This window comes from Ochlerotatus camptorhynchus, unplaced genomic scaffold, assembly GCF_037179485.1.
Source record: "Ochlerotatus camptorhynchus isolate MF236.1 unplaced genomic scaffold, CSIRO-AGI_Acam_v1.1 ptg000646l, whole genome shotgun sequence".
In the NCBI taxonomy this organism is placed as follows: domain Eukaryota; kingdom Metazoa; phylum Arthropoda; class Insecta; order Diptera; family Culicidae; genus Ochlerotatus; species Ochlerotatus camptorhynchus.
Genome location: NW_027041125.1, coordinates 460893 through 483337, shown reverse-complemented (window position 1 = coordinate 483337; position 22445 = coordinate 460893). Strand labels below are relative to the sequence as shown.

Here is a 22445-nt window from a genome sequence, read left to right as displayed (position 1 = left end):
TCTAACAATAGTTGAAATTTATTTCCCAAAAACTAATGAAAAATCCAGAATAGAAGCGGCTACCTATCACTCCCTTTCTCAAAAAAAAAGTACCTAAATCTAGCCACTAGCACTTACTACTCCGTCACCAACTGTTTAGTACAATTTTCCAGAGAATAGTTGAACACATTCTAGGAAAATTCTGGATCCAGTTATGACTGCACGTGCAAATTTACCTAGCTCTATCTTCTCTCGCGCAAAATACCTCATTCTATCTATCTATCTATCTATCTATCAATCTTTAAATCAGAACACTCCACCAGCGGCAGAATGGCATCTAACTTTGCACTTGACTCGAACCTACTACTACTATTCTCACTTATTTCCATAACTTTGCAACTGTTGTTTACCTGTTTTCTTTTGAATAACAGAACCTTCTTGCTCTCCGTTCAAGACAATTCCAACTGCTCACTCTATAATGGCATAAAAGCAAAGAACAGATTTACTAAAAAGCATCGAATCAAAGCTAAATTGTGGAATTGTTGATGTTTAGCTATTAATTAACATATATGTATTGGTGATATTGGCGCAGTAATTGTAACATTTAATTTAGTGTGGTTCATTAATCAAATGAGGCGTGGGGGAAAAGTCTTAAAATCGTCGAATAATTTTTCCAACACGGATAGGGCTGAACTCTAATAAAAATGGATTCAAGGATCCTAAGGATGTTTGTGGTCCATTAAAGCACGCTGTGTAACTAATTGGCGTATTTTAGAAACTACACAAATGTATTTCGTATGATCTCACACGATATAACATAGACTTAGAAGTATTCTCTGGATGTAAGATTTAGAAACATTGGAAAAACTTTATAATCCTTAACATTGAAAAATCAAAATCTTTGACTTTAAAAAAAAGTCCGTGCAGCAGGGGATTGATTATCGATTTTAAATAAAACTGGAAAACTTACATTCAGAATAAACAAATCAAGACCAGGAACAAATTCTTGGCTCCCGGACATGATTCAGACTTGATAAATCTCATCAAATTTCAGGGGATCCGAAATAAGATAGCCTCGAGTGAGTGGCGGCAGGGATAATATAAAACCAAATACACGGTTGTTTCAATTCACCCCCGACGAGCTGGTGATCGATGTTCATGTGACTAGAATGCGAATATAAAAAAAACTGGGCATAGTTCAGTGTGTCTCAATCCAGGTCAGAGTGTCGACTCAATGGTGTAAAAGTAAATTGCCTGATATGCCCTGATTTTCCAGCCACTGTTCTGAAAAAAAAAATCCAGACAGGGTTGGAATAATAGAATTAAAGGAAATCAAAAAATAAATTAAGCTCACTGATTAATACTACTACAGGTGTGATACTAGACTTTACTGGAAAATTTACAACTGTATGGTTTAGTTAAAAATTAAATGATTAAGCTCTTCGCCCATTAATAGGCATAGTTTTTGACGTAGGACTAAGTCTGTGATTTTTATATGGGCGTACACTTTGTGAAAACCGAAAATGGAACATGTAACGAAATAATGAAAGATTTTGATCGTTAATACCTCAGCTGCCCCTGGAAAATTTCAATAATTCTACGCATCTATTAAATTTAAGACGTTATCAGTTTTCAAAATGTCACTATTGAAAATTTCACGAATGTGCAACTGTTGCTTTGAGCACCGATTGCCTGTGAAAAGTGATTTCCCTAACACAGATTTCAAAGTTGAATTCCATCCGGTCTAACCAAACGGTGTTTATTCAATCACAGCGTGGTGAGTGGTGGTGTTCTCCAGTATACAACGAAGGGCTGTCTGGAAGCAACGAGTAGCAGCCCACATGAGCATCCAAATAAAGAAGAAGAAGCCGCACCGCTATTGATCGGAATCAGTAGGTCTTCGTGAGTTGCTGTGGGCCAACTATGCCAAGCGCGTCATACTAAAGAGTATAAACAGAGAGAACCTCGCTCAAATGCCTATTCCTACGCAAAACACAAGCTCCTGCTGCAGTTAACAAATAAGATTTGTTATATAAGACCACGTAGTTCTACGTCACCATTGCGTACAACCCCACAGGGCTGTCCCTTGTAGTCATTTTTTAGATGTGGAAGTTCCTATTGGCCCTAAAATACAGGAAACCTTTGTTTCTATTTCAATAACACCAGCGATATCTGTTGCAAACATAAACCATGCTTTTGATCCATTGAAAACATATGAAAATCCACCATGTTTCGAGCAAAACTCCCATACTGCAGTTATAGAAACTCCACTAGAACACCTGCCTTATAGAAACCCATTAAAAAATTTTAGATTAATAAGTTTGAAATATTAGCTGAAAGACCATGCTACCAACCGATGAACACTCGTGTTTATTTCAGTTACCGTGGGGACGTAATTTGTGATTAGCCCCGGTCCCTTTCAAATTGTATCATTATTTATGTACGGTCCTTATATTTCAAATGACGTTTCACATTCATCTAGGGATGGCCAATTTTCATTCGAATAATTGATTAATCGATTAACGAACCGAAAGTAAAATATTTGTAATCGGTTATATCGTGCCGATATAAGCATTAACATCTCCATAGGATCATCACCACCGATCGTTTCAAACATGTGCTGCACTCTCATTGGTTGAAAAATGGCAGTACAGCGAACAAAAAATAATCGATTAGTTGTTAATCGAGTAATTAAAAGATGGAACACTTCTGATTTTGGTGTGATTGTTTTGATAAAAATGAGCGCAAAATTTCATCTCTACCAAGAGGGCAGCAAAACCACAAAATTACCTTGACTACGGGGGGCATTCATTGGATGAAAAGGACCGTGAAAGAGGACACTAAAATAGGAAGTTTTTCTTTCGACAGTTTCATCTTAGTGTTCATCTTTGATGCTACACTGATATTCGTATTATTCTTCAAAATTTGATAGTTGTTATGGGAATAAATATTACAACAAATAACAAAATCAAATAAATTTAAATATTTCTGAACAAAACGGTAGATATCTAAAATCTACAATCATGTTTTGATCATAAAGTATGTTTTTAATGCTTTGAGAATTCAACTTCAGGATCTTAAAAAAATATAAAACTCGGGATCTTGGTGAGTTAAATTTGTTTTAACATTTTAATGCTTACGAATATTGGAAATTTGCACAAATCCTGAATCGATGTTCTAAAGTCCTACAACTCATTTTTTTTTGTTTGGGTTGTAGAAGCCGATCATTTTTTTGCAAATCCGGGATCTCAATTTATTATATTTAATAATAAAAGTAACATCAAAAATGTCTTAAAAGAATCTTGAAAATATTTCTTAGTATAGAACCTAGAAAGTACCGGATCATAAAAAAAAAATGAAAATTGAGGATAGTGAACATTTTTCTTAATTGGATTTTTTTATAAATTACCCGTGATTTTGTTTTCAATGCAGGGATCTTGATTTGAAAGTTTGTTTTACACTGGGTCTTAATTTTTTTTCATGTTCCAAGATCTTAATTAAACTGTTTCCAAATTCAAGATCCGATAACTTCCAAATGACCCGCAAGCTTCGTTTTTGTTTTAAGACTTAAACAAAACTTAATTCAAAATTAGAATCAAAGTCATGAGTACGAAATGCAAATCTTTCTGGATTAGAATATAAAAAGTATTAATAAATCCGGAATCCATAAAATCTCAAATGATCCACAATCATATGTCATATAAACCTTGGATTTTGACAAAAAGCTAAGTTCGCAATCTTAAAGATTTTCCCAACTACGAAACCTTGTGAGATGGACCAACCTGCACTTAACCATCTGTGAAGACAGTAGTAAAAGAGAAAAAGAAGTACAAACCCTTGAAACTGAAATACTTCCCAAAACCTAGAAGAAATGGTTCATGTCTTGGATCTCTAAAAAATGATTCGTTTCCAAAGAACTTTTTCCTGGATTTAAATTGTTTAAGTCGAAGCCTTCTTAAAAAAGTCATTATTTCACTTTCCTATTTACATGATTGGTGATATTATAGTTTGTAATGCAATTATGAATTAGGGTTGACAAATATTTCCCTGAATTTAAGGAAAACTCCCTGAGATTACCTGAGTTTCTAGGTTAAAAATTTAATTCCCTGAGATTCCCTGATTTTCTACGATTTCCCAGGTAGTTTATTATTTTTTAGTATAATTTTGCTTAAATTAGAACCAATTTGTTTTAATTTTTTTCACTCGTTACAACGACTTCTATTTTAAATTATAAAAAAGTTACTCAAAATTTAAACTTATTTTCAGCCAAACTGATTCAAATCATTTAAAATTTTTTCAACGGCATCCTTCATGATAAACTTTTGGAGTGAGTTGAGACATTTATTTTCCATAAACAGCCTTAAATATTTGGCGATGAAGACGATGCTTCCACCTCTAGCCCCTACAAATGAACTAGCTACTATAGTATATTAATTAATTAATTTATTTATTGTAATGTAATTTTTCCTATTGACGTCAGTGTTGGCACAATCAGAAATCAATTGATATTTTTCCGCTCTCATGCGCTTACAATATCACGCGTTATATTGGAACAAAATATCATGCTTGATATTGATTTTACAAACTCCTTTGATATTGCGAGACTATTCACAACATGCAAAAATCAAGCTGATAGTTGACTCGACACAAAAATGATTCCATTGCACGTCGTTTTTTTAGAAAGAGAAAGCATAGTTTGCTATCTCTTTTCAATCTTCACCGATGGCAGACGCGAAGGGACTGCTGTAAGCCGTTATGGAAGTTTCGATTGCATTCGGGTGTAAAGCAAAAATCATTAAACTCAATCTCACCACAGTTTGGTGAGATCTGCTTGATATTCCGAGCTGCGATATCGCAGTTTGCAAAATCAACCGCAGTAGTTTGCTTGTTGATTTTTGTCTACGAAAATCGAGCGTGATCTTGGGCGTTGGTGAGATTTGATTTTTTGATATTTTCTCAACACTACTTGGCGTAATTAGGGTTGTTTTCAATTCAAAGCAAGCTTTTATTTGATGTTTCGAAACGACCATCTTGGCTATTTTATTGTTTTTAAAGTCATTTTGGCGATTACAACGCCACTTTCACGATTTAAGTCAATTTTGGCGCTTTTTAAACGAGGGTTGGAACCTTCTTCGGCATAAGCACGTATGGCCGTCATATTCAAATATATCAATGATTTTGACGTAAACGAAGCATTCATACGTTTGCAGGGTGGCAACTCAAAAGTTCAATCAAAATTCCCTGAGTTTTTCAGGTTTTTCCAGGTACCAGCACCAAATTTCCAGGTTAAGATTTTATACTGGTTTTCAATAAAAGTCATCTCGAAAACAAATTTCATCTACTATGAGGAGTTAATGACTGATGAATTAATTTTTGAAATGAAGTGAAATTACTGCTTTCACTTTTCAGTCACTTCAGTGCGCAGTTAACTTTTTAATTGTCTGCTTCTTGGCTCTCTGAGAAAGTTAAATAGGGATAGCGGTGTGTATATACACATTCCCTGATATTTCCAAGTTTTTCAAGGCATTTAAATTCTCTGGTAATTCCAGGTTAGTAGCCACCCTAGTTTAGTACAGTAGTTTTGTTCAAAAGCTTCTATAGTCTATAAGAACTACAATCGCAAAAAACTATAAAAGTTATTCCGAAGGAAAATCAAAATGAAATTGAAAATAACATTTCAGAAAAAAAAACACAGGAAAGTCCCAAGATACATTCCTTCTTCGTTTTTCAAGTTCATTGCTTATCGCATATTAGCTTATTCTGTGCGCTCAGTGTTCTAGATGCATTTCCACTGTTATTAATTGAGAGCTTTCGATGCCTGTGCCATTTTTGCATTAGTATAATTGTGTGGCAAGTACAATCATACTCTAATTTTCCAGCCCAAAAATTCCTAAACTGACTGAGCTAAGGGAAACCTCAACATAAACAACAATCCTGAAGAAATGCCAAACAAAAATCTGAACTAATTTCCGGGCGAAACTTCAAAGAAGATTTTCAAGTGGAAAATATATTCCAAGATATTCCAACGTATAAGGAAATTACAAAATTAATACCTATGAACATTTCTAAAAAAAAAAATCCAATTTTACACACGATATGTTGTGGAATATTTCGGAATTTTTGATTTGCGGAATATATCTCTTTGGATTCATTTACAATGTACTCGATCATTTTTTCAAATTGATTCTGACATTCTCCGTAAACCTCTTCAGATATCAAGGAATACTTCTATGGATTTTTCCGAAATCGATCGTAGGATTCTGCGAAAAGCCTCTCAGAATATCTGCAATCCCTTTCGAGATTCTACTAAATACCTTAGGAAACCTCCTGAATCATTGTTAGCATTCAGTAAAGAACATTCTAGAATTATTTGCAGTAGCTCTTGGGAATAAGCTGAATATCACTTGGGGTACATCTGGGATTTTTCGGAATATCTTTAACATTATATGGAGGACCACTTTGATATTCCCTAGATTCTCATTTGCCTGGGATTTTGCTGTATTCCCCTTGCGATACTTTCGGAATGCCTTCTGGTATTCTCCAGAATATTTCTTGAGATTATCTGGAATGATTTTTTTTTTCTGTATTCTAAGGTAGAGCTGTGCCGATATTCAAAGGAGTGGCCGACAAAATGAGCGAAATTTTGCCCTCTCAAAGCTAGATATGCAGCCAAAGTATTTGGCCGAATACTATAACGGCCGAATACTCGGTGCAGCACTATTCTGATGACCTTATTGGATTTTTTTGAGCTCGTCTTCACAGAAAAAAAAATTGAATTTAACTGGTGATTGTAGCTTGAATACGGTTTTCAAATGGTTCTCAATGCATTCGTCATACTACCTTTTTGCAGTAAATCAATCTTGAACCTAGAACCTAGACCCATCAAAAGAGCTTGATAATATACCCCTCAGAAATTAGCCTTAATAAGGTTTTTAGTGGATGCATCAATGGCAAAGGGTTTTATTAATGTTGTTTTATAGTAGCTTTGTAGTACTTAATAAAACCTAAAATGTTACTTGGGAGTGATGTTCCATCGTTCTGAACATGTAGGGATAGTTTAAAGGACATTCAGGACATATCTAGAGAGCTTTAAAAGTTCATGTTCTTCGGCGAAAACTTTCCCGAAAATTTTCAGGTGATTCCTGGACAATTCCAAATACAGTCAACCCTCCACAACTCGATGGATTCTTAATTTTCCCATGCATCGTACTCTCCATAAGTCGACATTTCTGCAAGTCAATACCTCCTTTGGTTGATGATCTATGCAGTGTAATTTTGATTTTATAACTCGATATGTCAAAAGTAGAGCTTCTGAATTCTGTGATGATGATGCTGAAATCAAAGGAACTTTGAAAACAAGATAACTGGTGGTCATATTGAGTACCTAGGACCCATCTACCACATCAGAACAGGTTGCTGGCGTTTCGGGGAAATGGTCCGTACCTTTATTTTATAGCAGGATCACGAAATGTATCAGACAGGTTACATGCACAGGGTGGATGCCGAAGGTCATTAGGCCAGGTTCTGTAATATGGATATTTTTCACAAATTTTGGATAAACTATTTTGAAAGTTTGCGCTTAAACATAATTATACTTATACTGGACCGAAGACAAATGTTCATTGTGTCAGACATTGAGTATTTTCCTAGGTATTTTCAGAGGAGGGCAACACACCCAAATCTCAATTCTACTAACTCAACAAATCTCACACTAGTAAATCAACCTTCGAAAAATCTTCTTTCATTTCTCGCATCTACTTGCATCGCGCATCATGTTTTTGCTGGAAATCTTCAGAATCGCCATCAATCTTCTTTCTATCAACTCAGCGTGCGCGCAGCTAACCACAGCAAAACACAATTTTTTCAGCATTGGTATTATCCGAGATCACAGATTTAAATAACATCAACATTAAGTAGCTTGCATGACTTTCAAGGCTCATGAAATTTGATGATAATTTCTAAGGAACTCATTCCAAGGGAGTTCTGGGAACAACTGTGAGGAAAAGTAATCCCGAAGAACTCCAGATTCTATGTGAAACCTGAGGAGAATATCAAGGTAGCTCTGAGTAGAATTCAAAGTAATCCCTGAATAGTATTCGAATGAAATTTTAATGAAAACTCATAGAAATTTCTGAAGTTCATTCCTAAGAAATTCGGAAAAGGAATCCAAGGGAATTAAAAAAACTTCCAACTGAATTCAGAGGATAATTTCAAAAAGTTTCAGGGTGAAAAAGAATCCGGAGCATAATTTCATGGGAATTTTACGGGAATACTTCGGAAGTATGCTAAAAGAAGGATTAAAATTAAATCTGAAAATAATTCCAGATGAACTTCAAAGGAACTAGGAAATGAATTCCGGAAGAGTTTTGAATTGAGTGCCAAATATTTTTTAATGAAACATCTATGCAATTCTTAGAAAACTTTCAAAGTGAGTATTATTCTAAGAGAAGGAGCAAAATTCAAAGGGCATTCTGAAATTAATTTATTGGAAATTCTGGGAATAATTCTACTGGATTTCATACAAAGACGCATTTCAAGAGAACTCTATGGAAATACGTAATATCAAGGAACATTTCAAGTGAATTGCAAGCATAATCCGGTGATAATTTTTAAGAATTCAAAAGAAAGTTCCATGGGAATTCGGAGGAGCATTTCAAAGAACATATGGGCATCCTGAGCAGAACTAAAAAGGAATTCCTAGAAAAATTACATAGGAATTTCTGAAGAATACATATCGAATGCTGAGGAGAACTCCAAGTGAATTTTCCAGAGAAATCGTTGGAGAATTCGTAAGTTATAACTACTGCATGAATTATTAATAATTTGAAGAGCATTGCATAGTGACTTCAAGGAGTATTCAGCAGATGATTTACAAGGATATCACTCTTTCTAAAGAGATGTTTCACTTAATTTTAATTTCAAAACACTGTCAGCCTTGTTTAAATATTAGATTCTTGCCATTGTGGTCAGGCATGGAAAATCATTTGCATTCATTTCATACATTGATTTACATTCATTTGCCTCTAACTTTTTTCATCAACAGCATTCCGCAAAAAGATTTATAGAACTTTTGTAGGTTTTGTTATTAGCTACAAGTTTTGCTCATAACTCAAATCTGTATCTCTTATGCATCACTAACTAGAGCGGGCAGAACCTGTTACTGTTTTTCAGTGAATGTAAAATATATTCACTGAAAAACAGTAGTGGCTTCTGTTCGCTCTGCTTCGTCATGCATGAGAGATACGGATTTGAATTGTTAACAAAAGTTGTAGCTAATAACAAAACCTACAAAAGCTTTATATATCATTTTGCGGAATGCTGGTGAAGAAAAAAGTAAGAGGCAAATGAATGTAAATGAATGCACGAAATGAATGCAAATGATTTTCCATGCCTGATTGTGGTAAAGTTTTCAATGATTTGAAGCCTTAAAACTAATGAATTAAGATGCCTGATTTTTACTGAACAGTTCAGCTGTTGAACGTTCGGTAAAAATTACCAAAGTTGGTAATCATTTCTAATGTATACAAGGAATAGGTCTAAGATGAACTCTGAAAGTATTCTGAGATTATTGTAAGGAAGTTGTTCAAAAAACACTGAATAAATCCCATGAATAGTTCCAAGGGAATCAGGATGATTTCAGCATAGATATTTTTTCGATATCCTGCCAAAATCAAGATATTGGATTTGGTAAGAAAATAATAAATCAATAAATTTTGAGATTTCATTCCTTTAAGACTCAGGAAGTTTTATTTTATAATATTCCAGACATGGAAAAAATTTCCAAGATCCTGAAATATGACAAGTTTTTCAGTTCCAACACTAACAGAAGTATTCGTAATGCCAAACTTCGGTATGTTTTTAAGATTGTGAACATAACATACATCATTTCATTTTGTTTTATTCTGGCACTTTGGAATTTTTTAATACCTTTAACTTGGACTTGGAATTTGAAACATTAGGACATTGCATTTTTTTGAGATCTTAGTAAATGTTCAACTTAAGCTTTTAATTGTTTAGATTGTAAAGCTGTTCCCTTAAAATTGATTTAACATTTGCGCCAATCAAATTGTTGTTTAACCAAAAATAACATATTTTAACGAATTATGAGAAAAACAGCCTTCTTGTAAACTTAGGACATTGTTAGCCACAGTAAACTATAAGTCAGTCAAATAGATTGGTGTGAGAAAATAATGATCTTGGAAAAAAAATGTGATTGCCGAAAATCACGAAAACAGTAAATCTCTAAAGAACGGCTCATGTTTAAATGAAGTTTAAATTTTGATTTCTTACCAAATTTAAAAACCCTAATCTTCGAAAATTCAGTGCCCTCTATAAAATTTATTCAATATCGAAAAAAAAATCCAAGTCCTATAAATTGGTGTGAGAAAAAACGAGCAGCTTTTGACGGAGATGAACTAGCAGTTGATTTCAATGCATGATTTTTTTTTCTATTCCGGAAAAAAATCAAGATTCGCAGTCCGAGATCTCTCAAAAAGTTTTCCAAGCCCGAATGGTCTAAACAAACATCTAAGAGTTCAAAATCTTAAAAACATAACTGTGTAAGGAAGCTTGTCAAAATGTATTTATGTTTGGGCTAAGGATCATTGGTAACAAATTCAAAAATATTCCAGATGCTCCCAGAGAAGTGTTCAAAATCAGACATGAAGTGTTCAAATCAATTGAACTTTAAATGGTTCAATCATTCTTGATCACATTGAACTGCATACAAATCTGTTAAATTAACTGTTCAGAACATCCGTTCCTTGAACCATTTTCCGAATTCATATGAGTAAATAAGGCCAAATATTCCAGTAAATGCAGTATTTCGGTATTATCCTTAAAGTTATAGACGATAACAAAAAATTGTTATTCCACGAGTCGATAATCCTATAACTCGATGGTCCCTTCAATATCGGGTTATGGAGAGTTGACTGTATTTCACAAAGATATTCAGAGAAAATTTCATGGTAGCCATCTGAACGTTTCCAAAAATCGCCTCTCTTCACTGTACTTGTGGTGTGATTTATTACATATGACAGTATTGATGATGTTTTACATTGAGACTTCACTATGTGCAGTTTGCGAAACGGTGAGAGCCGCAAACTACCATACCAGCCGGGTTAAGTGCGAAGAATGAGCCATTTTATGCTAAGTAGACAACTGTAACCATTCACATAAAGCATTTCTAACTCCAAGTTTCGGGCATTGTTAGTTTTGGAAAGAATTGTATTTTGCATTAATTCTAATGATTTTCCGCGCTATCGATTTTGTTTTTTGTTTTGCGACTTCTATCTATCTATCCGTAATTCGATTGATGTGCAATGAATGGTAATGTAAGATTAATTTTATTCAAAGTTTAACAAAGGCGCAGTCTGAAACAAAACTTTTCAGAGATGAAAAGTTTTGCATAACCAGCATTCTTTCTTTTTTTATCTTTTGTTATCCTTTTTTGTGGGAGCGATCTTGACTTGACAACAGAAACTAGAATGATGTATTTTTGCACTAAGTGTCATGTTTTTGAGAAATAAACCACAGCAAAATTAAAATCAAATGTCTTCCCCCTGACAAAGCACTTTCAACTAGCATCTTATTAATTCGGTCTAAACAAAATTCTACGCTCTCGGTGAATCCTTTTAAGCAAAAAAAACACACGTCTAATCAGCCCCTGACACGCACACAGCCATCTAATCACACACTACCACCACTAACAAACAAACGGCGCACCGCTCATTGGTCTTCCACTAACTCTACCCTTTCGCACCGCCTCACCCTCTTTCACACCCTGTCTCTCTGTTCGCTATCATTCCCACCAAATGCACGCCGAGACAAACACACACAAGCACACACATGCACACACGCATTACTACCATATTTATTGGCTCAAGATAAGATTTACTAACCGCATTGTAATCTACTAACTTGGATACCACCAACTATATATAGGCATGCCGACCAAAAGACAGCCGTAAGAATGTGAAACTAGTTTTATCACAAGCACGTCGCAAAATGGCTGTTGCATGTATAAGATCAAAACCAATGTATAGATTGAGCAGGTGACTTGTCCACTATTATTACTACTTTTACGCAGTTGTTTTTTTTTTATCATTCTCTCTTCTCCAACGATTCGTGGAGCGTCTAAAAACTACAATAGATGCAATTTTTTATGTTTCGTTTATTCGTATCTCGTTTGTTTGCTTACTTATTGTTTACGAGCTCGATTTCGTATCCTCATAAAATTGAACTCTAATCTAGATCCCTACCGCTTAAAACTAACCTAGTCTTCTTTTTTTGTTTTCGTTTCGTTGTCGTAGTTTAGTTTGTTTCGTTTTGTTTTTTCTTTCTTTGCTTAAACTATAACTAGAAACTAATCGAAATATTTTTTTTCCGGGATGGATCCAAAACTTTCTTAGACACCGAGCGTGTAACATCTTCGCCAAGACCTATTCCGAACTATGGCTGGAGGACGAGAATGTTGGACAGGAGGTCATGATTGAAGACCTTACTGTAAGTTCTGTTTCAAATCTGTGTACGGAAGAGCGTACTGATAACAGGAAATTTGCATTACAGCAAACATTCGAGGATGCCGAAAAGAAGAAGAAGGAGGAGGAAGAGGAGGAGGGTAAACCCGATCCGCTGACTCAGCTGGTGACGACCTTCTGCCGTGGTGCGATGACGGAACGCAGCGGTGCCCTCCAAGAGGACGCCCTGTACATGTCCTACGCGAGCATTGTGGCCCGGTCGTGTGGTGAAGAGGAAGAGGAAGGAGGCGACGAAGAGGAAGGCGGTGGCGGCGGCGAGGATGAAGGTGGTGCTAGCATTCATGTAAGTATGGCGTGTTCAGAACCCTTGAAGCCTATAATGCGATCCCAACTAACCTCTAAATCGTCCATGCCAAAACTAACCCAAAAGACCATGGATAAGCTCATGGTAAGATTTCAAACCTCGGTAATAAGTGCTGCACATTCGATTAAAACGATCTAACCGTTTTTCCCCCATTCCAGGAACAAGAAATGGAAAAGCAAAAACTTCTATTCCACCAAGCCCGCCTGGCGAACCGTGGAGTGGCTGAGATGGTCCTGTTGCACATATCGGCATCCAAGGGTATCCCTTCGGACATGGTGATGCGTACCCTGGAGCTAGGTATTGCCATTCTACGCGGTGGTAACATCGACATCCAGATGGGCATGTTGAATCACCTGAAGGAGAAGAAAGACGTTGGATTCTTCACTTCGATCGCTGGCCTAATGAACTCTTGCAGTGTCCTCGATCTGGACGCCTTCGAGCGTAATACCAAGGCCGAAGGTCTCGGAGTCGGTGCCGAAGGAGCAGCGGGCGAGAAGAACATGCACGACGCCGAGTTCACATGCGCTTTGTTCCGATTCATCCAGCTGACCTGTGAAGGTCACAACTTGGACTGGCAGAACTACCTGAGAACACAAGCCGGTAATACCACCACCGTCAACGTAGTTATCTGCACCGTCGATTACCTGTTGCGACTTCAGGAATCCATCATGGACTTCTACTGGCACTACTCCAGTAAGGAACTGATCGATCCAGCCGGTAAAGCTAACTTCTTCAAGGCAATCGGTGTCGCCAGTCAGGTATTCAACACCCTCACTGAAGTCATCCAGGGTCCGTGTACGCAGAATCAGCAGGCGCTGGCCCACTCCCGTCTGTGGGATGCCGTCGGAGGTTTCCTGTTCTTGTTCTCACACATGCAGGACAATCTCTCCAAGCACTCTAGCCAGGTCGATCTGCTGAAGGAACTGCTGAACCTGCAGAAGGACATGATAACCATGATGCTTTCCATGCTTGAAGGTAATGTCGTCAACGGTACGATCGGTAAGCAGATGGTGGACACCTTGGTCGAATCGGCTTCCAACGTAGAGCTGATTCTCAAGTACTTCGATATGTTCCTCAAGCTGAAGGATCTGACCTCCACTCCGAGCTTCATGGAAATTGATCCCAATGGTGATGGTTGGATTTTACCGAAGGACTTCCGCGAGAAGATGGAGCAGCAGAAGAGCTACACACCGGAGGAAATAAACTTCCTGCTGGCATGTTGCGAAAGCAACCACGATGGCAAGATCGATTACATTGGTTTCGTCGATCGTTTCCACGAACCGGCAAAGGAAATCGGCTTCAACTTGGCTGTACTGTTGACCAACCTTTCGGAACACATGCCCAATGAACCTCGCTTGGCACGGTTTTTGGAAACTGCCGGATCCGTCCTGAACTACTTCGAGTCGTTCCTGGGCCGCATCGAAATTATGGGTTCGTCCAAACGCATCGAACGAGTATACTTCGAGATCAAGGAAGCCAACATCGAACAGTGGGAGAAACCGCAAATCAAGGAATCCAAGCGTGCCTTCTTCTACTCGATCGTTACCGAGGGTGGCGACAAGGAAAAGCTCGAAGCGTTCGTAAACTTCTGCGAGGATGCCATTTTTGAAATGACTCACGCTTCGGGATTGATGGCTAGCGACGAGGACGGCGGAAATGTACACCGCGAGGCATCCTTCACGTACATTAGCGAAGAAGAGGAGGAACGTGCAGCACGGGATCCGATCAAACGTACGATCCAAGCCATCAAGGATGGTCTATCCTACTCGATGTACATGATCTCCCCGTCGAACATCAAGCACCAGATCGCAGTGTTGCAGACGAAATCATTCCCGGAAATCATCGTCGGCTTCTTCAAGATGATCTTCTACGCATTCTACTACTCGGGCTTCGGGGTATCGGTCATCATCAAGTACTTGGTGAACATTCTCATGTCACTGATGCGTGGATCGACTCAATTGGAAGAGGAAGTGATCGTAGAGGTTGAACCTACGCTACTAGCGTTACCACCGTTACCGACTGAAGAACCACCGAGCACCGTACAAGCATTCGGTTTAGATATCAGTAAGGAAGAGAACGGACAGTACCGCGTACAAGCGCACGAATCACCCGCGTTAAGTCCGTCTTCGTCTGTGGAGGAGACTGGCGAAAGCAGTCCAGAAGATGGTGCCGGCGAACTATCGGCTGATGCTGCAAGTGGTGAACCACCGATGACCTTGATTGATCTCTTGGGAGGTGAAGCGGCAAAGCGTGCGGCTCAGGAACGATCCGAAGCCCAGAAGGCTCAGGAAGCTACACTGGCTAACATTGAGGCCGAACAGAAGAAAGCATCTTCTGAAGTTAAGGAGCCAGCTGCCGTTACTCAGATCGACTTCTCCAAGTACACGAAGAAGGCCGTCAGCTTTTTGGCTAGGAATTTCTATAACCTGAAGTATGTGGCTTTGGTGCTGGCTTTCTGTATCAACTTTATGCTGCTATTCTACAAGGTAACAACACTGGGAGAGGACGACGCTGCAGATGGATCTGGCGATGATATGATGGAATTGGCATCGGGACTTGGCTCTGGATTGGCGGAAACGGTTTTGGAAGGAGGAAGCGGCGATGGTGGCAGTGGAGATGGTGGTGATGATGGCGACGGAGAAGATCCAATGGAAAAGGTCGAGGTGGACGAGGACTTCTTCTACATGGAACACGTAATGCGGGTGGCGGCCTTCTTGCACAGTTTGGTATCGCTCTGCATGTTGATCGCTTACTATCACCTGAAGGTACCACTGGCTATCTTCAAGCGCGAAAAGGAAATTGCTCGACGATTGGAATTCGATGGACTGTTCATTGCTGAGCAACCGGAAGACGACGATATCAAATCACACTGGGATAAACTGGTCATTTCGGCCAAGACTTTCCCGGTCAACTACTGGGATAAATTCGTCAAGAAGAAGGTCCGTCAGAAGTACAGCGAAACTTATGACTTTGATTCTATCTCCAATCTACTTGGAATGGAGAAGAATGCCTTTGCCGCCCAGGAAAGTGTCGAAGGAGGTGGCTTATTCCACTTTATAGCAAACATCGATTGGAGATATCAGATCTGGAAGGCCGGCGTCACCATAACGGATAATTCGTTCCTGTACTCACTGTGGTACTTCATTTTCTCAGTCATGGGTAACTTCAATAATTTCTTCTTTGCGGCTCACTTGCTCGATGTGGCGGTAGGCTTCAAGACGCTACGTACGATCTTGCAGTCCGTAACGCACAACGGCAAACAGCTGGTGCTGACGATGATGTTGCTCACAATCATCGTGTACATCTACACCGTAATTGCGTTCAACTTCTTCCGTAAGTTCTACATCCAGGAGGACGACGATGGAGAGGAGGGCGATCGGAAGTGTCATGACATGGGCACCTGCTTTGTCTTCCATCTGTACAAGGGTGTCCGGGCGGGTGGTGGTATAGGTGACGAAATCGGTGATCCGGATGGTGACGAGTACGAGGTGTACCGTATCCTGTTCGACATCTCATTCTTCTTCTTCGTCATCGTTATTCTGCTTGCCATCATCCAGGGTTTGATCATTGATGCTTTCGGTGAGCTTCGTGATCAGCTGGAGTCGGTCAAGGAGGACATGGAGTCTAACTGCTTCATTTGCGGAATAGGCAAAGACTATTTCGATAAGGTGAGTTTCGAAAAGCTTTACTCCAGTGGTTAGTCTAACAAACAATCCATATTCCATAGGTACCCCACGGGTTCGATACGCACGTCGCCCAGGAGCACAACCTGGCGAACTACATGTTCTTCCTGATGCATTTAATCAACAAACCGGACACCGAATATACCGGTCAGGAGACGTACGTGTGGAACATGTACCAGCAGAGATGTTGGGACTTCTTCCCCGTCGGTGACTGCTTCAGGAAGCAGTACGAAGATGAACTGAGCGGCGGTGGCAGTTAATTTGCTGAGTAACATTAGAACAAACCAAAGATTACGAACAAACGAACAGAAACCAAACAATCATCAACAAATGTAGGAAGAAAATTTTAAAGACATTTTTTCAAAGCTTCCCTTTTAAAAATTGATCGACTATTCCAAAGAAATCCTTACCCTTTAAAACTTTCCAAAACAAAACAACTTTAAAAACAAATCAACATTTATGAAATGTCAATCTGAAAACCCCGTAAAATCAAAGTAAGACTCAATTTAGGGAAAAATTGTAAATCTTTAAATCACCCATTAAGCAACTTAATATTTACCTAACAAAGATCATCTCAAAACCAAAACCTCTCGCCGGGAACTTCGGGTTACTTGTTATAATTCGATAGATAAGAACTTGGAACTTGGAAAACTTCTTGACAAGGACGATCATCGTTTAAATAAATAAAACAAAAACATGACTAATTGTCACTTCACGAACGAGCAAACTGACATTTAGTTGATAAATATTTTAATTTCATTTGTTTTCTCGTCTGCACCACCACTGAAGCGTATGTATTTCTTTTCGTTGCTTAAGTTTTGTCTTTTTTATACTCTTTTTAAATGGTACTGTTAAAAACTAGAAGGAAAACAAAGAAAGAAGAAAAACGTGACAAATCGACGAAATGTGGAAGGGTAAACATTTATGCGAACTAAGTAGTTAATATATTGAACACTTTTTACCTAGTTGAAGAGATTTTATTAAGATTAATAATAAAAACAAAGATCGATTACTTATGAGTAAATGCAAGGAGTTTTATTTGAAGCAGAGTTGGCACCACTAGAGATGGTCGGGTTCGGGATTGACTACTTGAAAACAAATCGGGTTCGGGTTTAACTGCAATGATAATTGACGGATTGGCGTCCGGTATGGCTTTTATCGCTACGAAATTCTTGGGGGCGATTCCGGCGTACATACCTCTCACGTCAAAGTCACGTGTTCAAATCTCACCCCCGGACAAGTTACGAATGACCAAGAGTCACAGACAAACAGACATGACACTCGAAAGTTGTTCATCGAACAATCATTTAACGGACAATTTAAAAGTATCGTAGTTGGTAGTACCACCACCTGTGGCGTGCATAGTCAATTCCCTTGCGTTTGACGTTTACACACTACCGTCATCTGTTCAGCGTAGTGCCCACCACAGTGTACTCAACAGATGGCGGTAATGTTTTAGCAACGATGTTTTACAGCGAGAAATCAGTGCCAACATTTCAAAGGGGCGTAATTGCATTTGTAAACAATGGCTTTAGTCGTCGATTTCTCGCGAATGAAAGCTCACTCATGAAAATGAATGACACCAGCACGCAGAGGAATGTTTCCTGTATCAGCTAGCATTTGTAATTTGGAGGTGTGGGTTTTCATTTGCGAGAAATCGACGTCTAAAGCCATTGTTTACAAAAGCAATTACGCCCCTTTGAAATGTTGACACTGAAATATTCAATGTGTTATGTCTGTTTGTCTGTGCAAGTGTGTTAAAGTGCACTGAAAAAAGTTTTCACTTAAATTCTATTAGGAACGCACATAGTATTTTTCCAAAAACAAAAACAATGATTTTTACCTGAATATTACATAGCATTAGAAATTCTATATGAGAAATCATATAGATTTCATTGGACACATAACATTCATCTGATTTAGTGGTGCAATTTCCAATTATGGGATCACATGAAAGTTATTCGAAATTCACATGGATATTTTCCACTGGTTATGTGATTTATTTTATGAGTGCGACGGGTCTGTTTTTCTGATTGCCCACTCATACCCAAAAGTTTGCAAGTTAATCATCCAATCCATGCTAAAATATCCTGCAGCGACCCTCGCCCGATTTTACAAAATTTGAGACGGGTGCGTAGCGATAGAAAAATTATGTTTGTGTATGGATTGATTTGGATTGGATGTTTGGCTTGGATGTTTGGCTTGGATAATCTTAAAGTCACACATCCTGCTCATACCATATCAAGCTTTCACATATCAGAGTAATGTGCTGTAAATGTATTAAATTGGATTGGTTAGTGTTTGTATCAATATAATAAAATAATACGCAAAAGATCGCTCTGACGTTTGATGTTTATACCAACAATATTTCATTCTAATTTTGTTGATGTATGTGCGACTGCTTTGATCAATTTTGAGTGACTAAGTTTGATTTTCATGTTTTAAATATTTCCCCTCATTTTCCGCTTCTGTTTGACTAGATGATGGGGCCTACTCCTCGGCAACTTTGGTGAAGGTGGTTGTGATATGACTCGGAATATTCCACCGGATACAACAATGTTACTGTGTTACCTGACTCACAACGAATGTACTCGTCTAATTTTGTATAACATTTTCAATGTAAAATTAGACGAACTATACGTTGTGTAGTAGGCATAGATTTAAGAATGTAATGATAGTAGGCCAAGCCAGGTTACTGATAATAAAACGTGATTCATATTCAACTACTCATCGGAACAAGACGTTTTATTTGGAGCTGCTACATTGGCGACGAGTGGTGAAACGTTACCCGTACGTGTTTAAAGACAATTTGAAGTTCATCAAATAAGACGAGGGCGAAGGTTAGAGCAGCAAGGCATCACAAGTCGATTGGACGGAAATTTTCTTCAAGTTGTGCAAATTGTTTGAAACGTCAACATGTCCATGGTAACGAATATTTTTTTTTCTTAGTAACAGTTGTTTGAGTTCCACTAGTATAACTTGTACATTCATTTTGGAAAATGTGAAGTTTTAAATCTTTCAATGTTGAAAACAGAACCTAAATGAAGGGAATTATGGAAAAATATCCAGGCCATTTAGGTAGATAAATGTAGGGAATAATAATTCCAGGCCATTTGTCTGGAAGTCTACTGAGGTGAGGCAATTGAAGTGTCTCTAAATGAAGGGAATACAAGTTCCAGGCCATTTAGAGAGTCAAATGAAGGGAACAAAGATTCCAGGCCATTTGACTGATCCCATATAAGGGAAAAGCGAAGGGAACTTCGGGTTCCAGTCCGCTATGTAAATTTATTTTAAAATTAAATTATAATTCTTATATTAATTGAAAATAGATAAAGCTAGTGAAAAGTCAATCAATGAAATCGTGTGTGGTTTAATGCGAACAAATATTCAGAAAATTTTAATTACAGCTGAATTTCAATATACTGCCATTCCACGAGTCTGGCGACGGTCCTACATCTGTGCGATGGGAAGAATGGAAAAGACAATTTTTATCATACCTTGCGCTAAAAGGTGTTAATGACCACGATGAGCTATACAATGCGTTGATGTGTTTCGGTGGACCGGACGTTCGGAAAATTGCGAAAAATCTGGAGGTATCTGGAAGCATTTTGGACAATCGTTACCGGGCGGCAATGGAGATATTGGATAATTATTTCTCACCTCGGATGTCACTCCGATACGAGAGATACAAGTTCCGTCAGCTCAAGTTTAATCCCAAGGAAAAAATTGAATAAATTTGTTCTACGCCTCAAAACTCAAGCAACAGCATGTAACTTCGAAGATCAAGTCAATGAAATGATAATGGATCAAATAGTGTATGCGACCGAAAACGATGATAAACTAAGGGCCAAATATTTAGAAGCTAATGTTACTCTTGAAGAAATGTTGAAAATTGGGCGAACTCATGAATCAGTTTCCGCACAAGTGCAAGAATTTCGTTCAAGGTCCTGTCAGCTTTCGGATTTCAACGATTTGAATGCGGTTTCTAAATCAAGCAACATTTCAATGGACAACAAAGGTACGTGTACCCGGTGTTTGGGAACTCATATTTCTGGTGACCAGCAATGCCCTGCTCGGGTCTCTCGATGCAACAATTGTGGGAAAGTTGGCCATTTTGCACGTTGCTGTTGGAAGCCGCGTAAAAATTTTCATCCGTATGGCCAACGAGAAAATCGGAAAGGTGATGTTAAGAATCTCGAATCGCCAACAAATCGTTTTCAGGGTAAAAATTCGAACAGAAAGCTCAAATTCGTAAGAGAAGTGGATAATGTTACTAACACAGTAGAGATTCGCGAATTGTTTCATCTGGACGGTAAACGCACAGTGATAGCTGCAGTTGGTGGTGTAAATCTTCGGTTTGTGGTAGATACTGGTGCTGATGAAGACGTCCTTAGTACAATGGATTGGAAGACTCTGAAGAAGGTGGGATTTAAGGCATTCGACGTACGAAAGGGCAGCAGTAAAAATTTTCGAGGATATGGATCCAACCGTCCGTTGACAGTGCTTGGAGAAATCGATGTGGAAATTGTCATTGGAGACCGGACCTGCAACACAACGTTCTTTGTAATCGAAAATGGGAAGTGTTGCTTGCTGTCTGGAAATTCAGCAGAAAAATTAGGAGTGGTGAAGTTTCTGAATGTTACAAGCAGCAGTGCCATGCCCTGTATCAAAGGTGAGAATTAATAGCAGTTATAACTTTGCTTACAGTTATAATATAATATAAATTAAATAGACATGACAGTATCTGTGAAAATCGATGAATCAGTCCCTCCGGTTCGGCAAGCTTTCCGGCGCATACCAATTCCCCTAGAAAAAATAACGCTTCTAAAGTTAAAGGAATTAGAGGAACAGGATATAGGGGAATTTACGTATTCTCCGCAGCGTCCGCACTTCTATTAGCATTTTCACAGCGTCACGCACATATATGACGTGTCTGTTTGTTTCAATTCATCTGCTGTTTGCTTCTCTATCCATTCCAATCGACAGAATTCTTCAAAACTGTTTGAAAGCGTTTTTACAACGCTCTAAACTTCTCAGGTGAGTGTGACTATTGTCGGCAGCCTCTTTTTCTACGGCAACCTTCCCATTAGAACTGCGTGTTAACCAGCTGTTCTATTATCGGCAACTCGAAATCAGCCCCATTTTGTATTACGTATACTTCATTTGAAGAAAAATCTGGCATAACAGGATTGCTCGGTCCTACAAATATAATCAGATTGAAGCTGAAAGACTAAAGAATCATTTGGATACATTCAGGGAAGTGTGTTGATGGTAAAACATAGTGAAATTAACGTTTAAATTTTGATTGCCGAAAACAGTCAATGGGTGCCGAAGCCGACATTTACCCTAATTGAGAGAGTTAATGAAGCATCGGAATGGGTTTCTCCAAAGCTCATTAAAAGGAAAAGTGCTAATGAGGTCAGGATTATAATTGATTTACGAGAGGCGAACAAAGCCATTGTTAGAGAAGTCCATTCTTTACCAACCATGGAACAGATGATTTGTCAGTTAAAAGGCAGCAAATATTTCACCAAGTTTGATATAAAACAAGCATTTCACCAGTTGATGCTGCATGAAGAGTGCCGCTATATAACTAACTTCATTTCTCCGCTAGGTTTAATGCGATACAAACGACTGGTATTTGGATTATCAGCTGCTCCTGAACTATTTCAAAAATGCATGGAAACAATATTAGTGGATTTGCCATGGTTGATCGTTTTCATTGACGACATTTCGATACACGCACCTGATCAAGAATCTCTCAAAATTAGGACAAATTTAGTGAGGAAACGTTTAACGGAAAGAAATTTGTTTCTGAATGATGCTAAAACTATTGAATGCGTGGAGGAAATAAATTTTCTTGGTTTTCATCTATCGGCAAACGGAGCGAGGGTGTCTAGAGAAAAGTTAGAAGCTATAAACCAATTTCGTCAACCACGT

General features: G+C 38.3%; 1 protein-coding gene across 23 annotated transcripts in view; it reads left to right on the top strand.

Annotated features, from left to right (window-relative positions):
• The window catches only part of RyR (Ryanodine receptor), a 180467-nt gene extending 162938 nt beyond the window's left edge, over positions 1-17529 (top strand). For 18 of the 23 annotated variants that reach the window (XM_065237788.1, XM_065237783.1, XM_065237785.1 and 15 more), the window contains 4 exons: positions 12390-12483; positions 12547-12801; positions 12981-16490; positions 16550-17529. In XM_065237788.1, coding sequence (XP_065093860.1) covers positions 12390-12483; positions 12547-12801; positions 12981-16490; positions 16550-16765 — 4075 coding nt within the window. In that variant the 3' untranslated portion in view covers positions 16766-17529. Of the gene's footprint in view, positions 1-11922; positions 12033-12389; positions 12484-12546; positions 12802-12980; positions 16491-16549 lie in introns of all 23 variants that reach the window. The other 5 variants (XM_065237805.1, XM_065237804.1, XM_065237803.1 and 2 more) reach the window with 1 other exon arrangement.
• Positions 17530-22445: the final 4916 nt, after the last annotated feature.